This window comes from Oncorhynchus clarkii, chromosome 31, assembly GCF_045791955.1.
Source record: "Oncorhynchus clarkii lewisi isolate Uvic-CL-2024 chromosome 31, UVic_Ocla_1.0, whole genome shotgun sequence".
NCBI classification, from domain to species: Eukaryota; Metazoa; Chordata; class Actinopteri; order Salmoniformes; family Salmonidae; genus Oncorhynchus; species Oncorhynchus clarkii.
In genome coordinates this window covers 30,834,955-30,843,490 of record NC_092177.1, presented here as the reverse complement: position 1 = coordinate 30,843,490, position 8,536 = coordinate 30,834,955, and the positions used below count along the sequence as shown (strand labels likewise).

The following is an 8,536-nucleotide window of genomic DNA, read 5'->3' as shown; positions in this document are numbered from 1 at the left end:
TCCGATATTCATCGCACACAATGACTACATCAAGCGTGTGACTCTACAAACGTCTTGATTGCATTTGCTGTTTGTTTGTAAATATTAGTAGAATACGTTTCGAAACACTTCTACGTGAATGTGGATGTTACCATGATCACGTAATAATCCTGAATGAATCGTGAATAATTATGAGTGAGAAAGTTATAGATGCACAAATATCAAGTGAATCTGTCCCGTTTACTTTTGCTCCTCTGAAATGGGAGACTATGTACAAAAAGTACTGTACTTTCTAAACAGTTCCCCCGATATGGATGAAAATACCTTTGAATTACAGCTGACAGTCTGCAGTTTAACTTCATTGTTACCGTTTGATTTCAAAAACAAACTTTTGGAGTTTGCAGCCAAAAGACACAAAACGCTTCACTGTCCCAATAATTATGCAGCGTTAGGACAATATTATTTCCAAAGTGTCAACATAGACACATTGTTGGGATTCATGCTGCAATTTTGATAGGATGCCATGCTGAAAATTGATTGGAAATTGATTACATGTGGTAAACTATGCGTGGATAGTTCAATGGTTCACTGCCCCTCCGATTAATCCCTTGAGTTGAACAATTGCTTTATAAAGATTAATCAATGCTGTCCATATGCCAGTAGTATGTATGATTTTCACAGTGATGTCTAGTAAATGCCTTTAAATGCCTTCTAAGTGAAGGTAGCGTGTTACCTAAACCATCCTGTAGCCACTTGGGTCTGCGGTCAAACACAATGAAAATATAGTAGGCTGGGATTCCTGTCAGGGAGATGGCGAATCCTATCCCTGTGTTGACGGGGTCGGAGTAGAGAGAGAGGAATACCATGAAGAAACAGGTGAATGAGAAAATGGCTGGAATGAAAAGAGGAACCTGGAGAGACAAGACAAAGAAGTGCAGAGTCAAGGATGGAAACAGTAAAGTGTTCAGTAGTTGTTTTGAGTAAGACAGCCATTAGACAGACTCATACTCTGTCCATGTGATTGTCTGCACTTCTACCACTCCAGTGTTTATTTGCTAAATTGTAATTATTTCGCCAGTATTGGCCTATTTATTGACCTACCTCCCTAATCTTACTACATTCGCACACACTGTATATAGACTTTTCTATCGTGTTATTGACTGTATGTTTGTGTTACTCTGTGTTGTTTGTGTCGCACTGCTTTACTCTATCTCGGCCAGGTCGCAGTTGTAAATGGATATCTTGTTCTCAACTAGCCTACCTGGTTAATTAAAGGTTAAATAAATTACATTAAATAAAAAATGTGCGCAAGATGCTTGCATATCGGCCACATGCAGTGGCACAGAAGGAGCGATGTCCTAATCGCCCTTCGATGTGTTTATGTCGACATGCATCTGCGACTGTGTGTGTGTGTGTGTGTGTGCGCGCATAAGCACTTTGTGACAATTTCTGAAAAGGGCTTTATAGATACATTTGATGATTTGATGGTTGATGATTCACGTGTGTTGGCCTGACCTTGAAAGGGCGTGGCATGTCAGGGCGTGTGTATCTCATGTAGATGAGGCCCAGCACAGCCACGCCAATGAAGAGCCAGCGAAGGAAGCTCATGAAGTTCAATAGACTGTAGATGTCTCCCACAAACAGCTGGAACACCGTCATAGGGTACTGTAAACACACACAGAGAAAGAATGGACACTCCGACACACAATCACACACACACACAGAGAGAGAAACAAACAAACAAACGGATCCAATGAGGAAGTGGCAGAGATGCTGACACGTACCCACAAAGCATGGTGACAGTTCAAACATAAACACAGGAATGCAACGTTTTAATTGTGGACCCTGTAGAGCAGGTAAAGGCAGTAAAGAGCGATATGTGTGTATGAAAAAAACCAAAAAACATTTATCTGACCAGAACGAGGACGGCTGCCAAAGGAGTGTGTCTGCGGACGTGGATCATGGACAGAACCTCAGGGAGATGGCCCTCGCGTGATGCCACGTAGAACATTCTAGAATGACCAACACAATCACACAATCTTCAGGATGAAATGAGAAATACCTTCAACAACAACACTTCATCATCGTCTTTGTAAGCGGTGTCTGACAAAATTCAATATCTGAAAACTACACATGAAAGTCAACTACTGACAGTCATAGCTGACCTTCACACAGAAATGCAATGTCAGTTATTATGTTTTCACTATACCACTATACCACACATCTAAACTTCTGCTTAACAGAGTTTGGCAGTTGAAAAAAAAAAGATAAGATTAGATTCCTCTCACACAGTCCTCAAACATTGTGTTGGGAAGGGAAGGCAATTTTTCATTCTCCTTGGCAGGAGAATCTAGCGAAGGCTGCGGTGTGACACCTGAGTTGACGCAGCCCACCTTGAGAAAGCGAACAAGCAGCCATTCATCGAACCAAAGCACGACAAGGCTACAAATACCGGCACCGCCACCGAAAAGTTCCCCATCATCTTCCCTGCAAACGTCTGCAGGAAAAACAGACGAGAGAGAGAGAGAGAGAGAGAGAGAGAGAGAGTATGAACCAAACAAGGACAAAGAGATGCAGAAAAAGATCCTCAATTCAATTATTATCTAATTAACGAACATGCACGTAGCTCCAATGCTCTCACACTTACGAGCAACATCACAGACCTGTAAAACCGTAAGGAAACTAACACCATTGGAAAGATCTGATCAGATCAGAGCCCTTTTAGTGAATAACCCTCCCCCTTCTCCAAACAGGTCCGAGATCAGTATACAGTCTCTGTCTATGACTATGTCATTAAGACTGCAAGATGATTTAATTATCATTGAGAAGAATGGACTGTGTGGAATCACATAAGGCCATACTGGGAAGCAGAGGTGTTGGGCTTGGAGGTCTACTAATTACAGTTTAGAGTGCAGGAGAGCAACACCACAGACACCATCAGGGCCTGATGAAGCGCTGATGAACGAGGTGTGTGACTGCAGTCAATGCGCCTCAAGTGTATCAATACATCACACACAGAAATACATAGGACTCTTATGTTAACGACAGCCAATAGCGGTGGGTGGTTGTAGGATCAGTGTCGATCAAATCGGCCAATAGGCAGCGAGCTTGTTGGATGCCTTACCACGGCGACGGCTTGCGATGCCAACAGCTCCTCTGCTGACATCACAGTGTAGTATGCCACGTTAGTCAACACGTAGCAGAAAGTGACTATCGCCATGGAGATACAGATGGCCAATGGGACAGTCCTGGGGATACGTAAACATTTGAGAACAACAATCTTACAATCAGGCAAACCTACTCTACGAGAACAAGATTTGGAATGAGGAGGATGAACTCACTTTTCTGGATTCTCTACTTCCTCAGTTACAAAGTTCAGATAAAACCTGCCGGCAGAAAGTTGGAGCTTTACAACAATATTACCTGGCAATACTGTACCTTACAAGAGCTCATACATGCTCACGGCAAGTAATAATGCGTTACACTAGTTGGCTTCATGAAAAGGGTAGAATTAGATATTAAAGCTAGTTACGTTAGGAGAAGTCCATACCTACCACCCAGCATAGGCGTACATCCCAGAGTAGAAGGCCAGAGGTAGGCCTGTGAGCTTGATATTACTGACCTCAAATGCATTCTCAAAGTTCTTTGTCTCCCCTGCACATAAACACAAAGAAGGAATTACACGTTCACCAAAGAATATCAAAACTTGTTGAGTGTTTGACAAGGTATACACATCTTTCTCGGTAGTTGCAGCCGTAAGAACATTCCAGTACAATACACACACACTGTATGTAGTGTGTTCCTCTTTAATGGAACACACTTGCAACGAGGCAGATAATAACCCTCTTAAAGCTGAAATGAAAGAGTGTGGGATTCAATGTGATGTAAGCATTAACATGCTATTTCTGTGGTTTTAATCCAGTGTAACATATGTGACTCGTTTCAGGAAACTCGCACGTCACTACTTCACAGGAGAGGCATTTTAAAGTAAATATGTATTGGGACAGAAATGCCTTCTGGAACATGTGAACTTGCATGTGCTTTAACGTCTCTTGGCTAGGGGGCAGTATTTTCACGTCCGGATGAAAAGCGTGCCCAAAGTAAACTGCCTGCTACTCAGGCCCAGAAGATAGGACATGCATATAATTGGTAGATATGGATATAAAACACTCTAAAGTTTCTAAAACTGTTAAAATTATGTCACAGAACTGATATGGTAGGCGAAACCCCGAGGACAAACCATCCCAAAAAACACATTTTTCAGCCTACCTATATTTTCAATGGCCGTCACTTTTGTTTCTGGCTCATTTTTCCAAAAACCAGCATGAAACTCTTTATAAAGACTGTTGTCATCTAGTGGAAGCCCTAGGAACTGCAATCTGGGAGGATTTTGCCTTATAATAAAAGTGACAACCATTGAAAACAGTGGTAGGCTGACCATTTTTTGGGAGTGGATGGTTTGTCCTCGGGGTTTCGCCTGCCATATCAGTTCTGTTATACTCACAGACATAATAAAGACATAAGTCTTTATAAAGAGTTTCATGCTGGTTTTTGGAAAAATGAGCCAGAAATAAAAGTGACGGCCATTGAAAATATAGGTAGGCTGAAAAATGTGTTTTTTGGGATGGTTTGTCCTCGGGGTTTCGCCTACCATATCAGTTCTGTGACATAATTTTAACACTTTTAGAAACTTTATGGTGTTTTCTATCAATATCTGCCAATTATATGCATATCCTAGCTTCTGGGCCTGAGTAACAGGCCGTTTACTTTGGGCACGCTTTTCATCCGGACGTGAAAATACTGCCCCCTACCCAAGAGAGGTTAAATTACGAGCCCAGTTGGTTTAGCAACGGAAAAAGTAAGGAACCTTACCGTTAGCCATGATTGGCTGAGATAATGGATAGGCTGGACATGCCAAGAGACGAGTTTGGATTGATCTGCCATGTAGCATGCTCATTATTTGTTGATAGTCCTTTCCATCTTGACATTTTTAAAGATATACATAAAAATGTTTTGCTACTTTTTTCAACAACATTAATGCCCTGAATTTAGCAGGCACTATCAACAGATCAGTTGGAAGAAAAGTGAATGGCTATTTTCTCCACACACCACGATCAGTGTGAACTGGAGTGACTTGACACAACGCTGTCCAAACAAGGTGTAGCTACAAACAAAACAGAGTTAAATGCCTGTGATATGTGATTATCCCACCTAGCTATCTTAAGATGAATGCACTAACTGTCGCTCTTGATAAGAGCATCTGCTAAATGGCCAAAATGTCAAATGTAAAAATGACAATGTTTGCATTGGTAGTAGTATGGGTTGGGATTATGCCGGTTCATTGTTTAGCTAGCTAGCTAGATGATTACATGACCCATCAAGTTAGCCAGGTGTGTCTCAGGGTGATTACGGCCATCTACTGTATTCCATGAACATGTGTACATGTCTAGACAATAGTTTAAATAAGTATATAATTATAAAATATTTGTAAAATATTTGTATCTGTTTTTGATATTGCTACTATTCAAGTAACAATTTCAATGTACCGTTTACACCTTCTGTATCCTTGCTATAGTGTGTGTTTACCAGAGGCAGTAATGTGACCTGCACCAAAGTCAGTTTAAGATGTAGGCCAAGGACTACAGTACATAAAGTGTATTTTTACCTGGAGTTTTTCCTTATTGTAGGCTACTATTTTTACCACTTTTAGTCTTGAAATCTTTATATGTTTACTAAATTACTCACTCTGTTTAGCACATGGCATCACATGTGAATCTTTAAAGTGATGGATGGGGCTAAGGCTTAAGAGGGTGTGAATGATGCTGAATGTGTGGAGACAAAGAAGAGCTCTCTAGTAGGTGTACCAAAACAGTCAAGGTCCATTTTCTCAAAAGTGGGGTTACAAGTTGACTTTCAAAACAGAATTACATTGTTCCTCAATTGCAGTGTATGATATACCATTTTCAATCTCTGAGTCTCTTCTCGTATCAAATGTTTAAAAAAACACCATTGGTTGATTGATTGTAATGATCATGGTGATGATGATGACGATGATAACGAAGGCTTACCTTTGAAGAGCATATAGAGGCCAGGTACGATGATGATGGCGATGGCCAGCAGCTTGCTAAAGGTGAGGAAGATCTGAATCCTGTTTGTCCAGCTCGTACTCATACTGTTGAGATACATCACTGATGCTGTGGAGCAGGAATACACATGAACACACACACACACACTTTGTGAGACTGACTGGTACCTTACAGTCACTTGAACCATCTCACTGATAAGCACAAAAATCCTATAGTCCAAAGTTTGTTCAATTCAATATACTGTAAAAAAAAATATATATATATATATATATATATATATATATATATATATAATATATATAAATATATATGTATGTATATATATATATAATAATGCTGTAGCATTATTACTCAGACATACTTATTCCTATAGAGGTGGCCAGTTTGATAGCAATCTCGGGCACTCCACATGGCATGAATATGGGTTCCAGGATATATTGTCCAAAGGCCAGGGATATCACTGCCAACCCTGCAGGTCTAGAACAGACAACACTGTCACACGCAGACTCAAAAACGCTGAACCAAACATACACGTTTACCAAACAAACACAGTGACAGGAAACGCTGACCCACAAAGCTGTGCGATCTGGGGCATCATTCACTGTTCAGAGTGTTGGGGAGCATGTGACCTTCTACTGACACGAACCTGTCTTACCCAACCTCACAACTGTTTATTAGCTTCCCCTGACACTAACAGTCTATAACAGTCAAATAACTATAGTTACTGATATTCAGTGGTTACTGACTCAAATATGTCTGCTAGGTTCAGTTGAGGAAATTACAGTAAAATATCCAGGGGATACTTAAGCAATAAGGCCCGAGGGGGTGTGGTATATGGCCAATATACCACGGCTAAGCTCTGTTCTTTGCCACGACTCAACGTGAAATGCCTTGATACAACCCTTAGCCGTGGTATATTGGCCATATACCACCAACCTGGTATATTGCCAATAATCTAATAACTGTTGCACAGTCTGTGGGCAGGTTTGTTTACACTGCTCTGCTAACACGGGTATCAACAGACCAGGATGGGATCCAAAAGGCTTTGCTATCTTTACAATGCTGAGATATATACACTAGGCCCATCCCCTTCTCTCTCTCACACACAGGTAGTATAGAGTGATATACACACGCCTTGTTGCAAGTATCTACCCCCCCCTTCCTGCTGCTGTCTCTGTCTCACACATACACAGACCAGTACCTGATGGCGATGAGGTCAGCCCAGAGGCGTATGAAGGCCATCTGTGGTCCAAAGGCCTCCAGGATATAGGTATAATGTCCCCCGGACTTCTGGATACTGGTTCCCAGCTCTGCATAGGACAGGGCCCCTGGGAATTGAAAAAGGGAAAGGTTTAGGACACAGGAGTGGCTAGCCAGCTATAAAACATTGGCAGCATCAGCAACAGCAGAATACTGGCTATAAGAGGAAAATATGATTCATTGTATTCATTCATAATCATGTGTGTGTGGCGAGAGAGAGAGAGAGAGAGAGAGAGAGAGAGAGAGAGAGAGAGAGAGAGAGAGAGAGGGGTTAGCGTAAAGGGTAATTGCTGTTTCAGCAGTTAGATGGCTAGTTAGAAGGCAGTAGCTACGGTAAGGCTTCTGTAATAACAGTAATATAATGAAATAATACAAGAGTAGAAGCGGAAGCTTTTCCATAGCAGCAGACAGTTAGCAAAGTTTATTCACCCCCCTAAGCTTTCATTCACACTCAAAAAAAATAAAAAGTTGTTTTACAAGTTTAGCACTTTGTTTTGGGATGCATCAACTCCAGTGTCTTCAGGGAAGGGGAAGCAGGGGAGTTGTAACCCAATGGGCTGAACAGCAATAAAAACACAAAACTCCATAGTTTCAGTTCGCATGCATCATAAAACCACTCAGCACACCTTTACTCAGGTATGTCTCCTCGCTTCTGGACGACAACTACGTGTGACTCACCGAACAGGGACAGCACTCCGCAGGCAATCCACACCACCAGAGACATTCCAACACTCCCAGAGTTCTTCAGGATTCCCTTGGGCGAGATGAAGATTCCCGCTCCGATGATGGTACCGATGATGATGGAGATTCCCCGAAGCAGGGTCACCTTCTTCCTCAACTCTACCTTTCCGTTGGGAGCATCAGGCTCCTCTTTTGGGGCAGGGGTATCCCCTGGGTGTCCCCCATTTTGGGGGGTGTTGTTCACCCCAGTCCCCTCACCATTAACTGACCTCCTGGTCATCCTTGTACTCTCTCTCTCACACACACACACACACACACACACACAAACACACACTCTCTCTAACACACAATGTGTCACACACACTCCTCACCTTTCTGGCACTTTGGGGCCCAAAACAATCTTAAGGTTTTTCTGTCCGTCTGCAGTGACCTGCTGTTGAGAATACAGACGAGTAGGTTACTCAGACAAAGCAGTCTGTTACTGGTCCTGCTGTGCAAAGAACTTCTACCACTGGGAATTAGACCAAACC

At 42.0% G+C, this 8,536-nt stretch overlaps 1 protein-coding gene across 1 annotated transcript in view; it reads right to left on the bottom strand.

Annotated features, from left to right (window-relative positions):
- The window catches only part of LOC139390563 (cystine/glutamate transporter-like), a 9,189-nt gene extending 864 nt beyond the window's left edge, over positions 1 to 8,325 (bottom strand). The window contains exons 1-11 of the mRNA XM_071137766.1: positions 8,004 to 8,325; positions 7,267 to 7,393; positions 6,427 to 6,542; positions 6,048 to 6,173; positions 3,534 to 3,633; positions 3,321 to 3,365; positions 3,104 to 3,227; positions 2,373 to 2,476; positions 1,895 to 1,991; positions 1,495 to 1,644; positions 713 to 890 (exon numbers count right to left, since the gene is read on the bottom strand). Coding sequence (XP_070993867.1) covers positions 713 to 890; positions 1,495 to 1,644; positions 1,895 to 1,991; positions 2,373 to 2,476; positions 3,104 to 3,227; positions 3,321 to 3,365; positions 3,534 to 3,633; positions 6,048 to 6,173; positions 6,427 to 6,542; positions 7,267 to 7,393; positions 8,004 to 8,286 — 1,450 coding nt within the window. The 5' untranslated portion in view covers positions 8,287 to 8,325. The remainder of the gene's footprint in view (positions 1 to 712; positions 891 to 1,494; positions 1,645 to 1,894; positions 1,992 to 2,372; positions 2,477 to 3,103; positions 3,228 to 3,320; positions 3,366 to 3,533; positions 3,634 to 6,047; positions 6,174 to 6,426; positions 6,543 to 7,266; positions 7,394 to 8,003) is intronic.
- Positions 8,326 to 8,536: the final 211 nt, after the last annotated feature.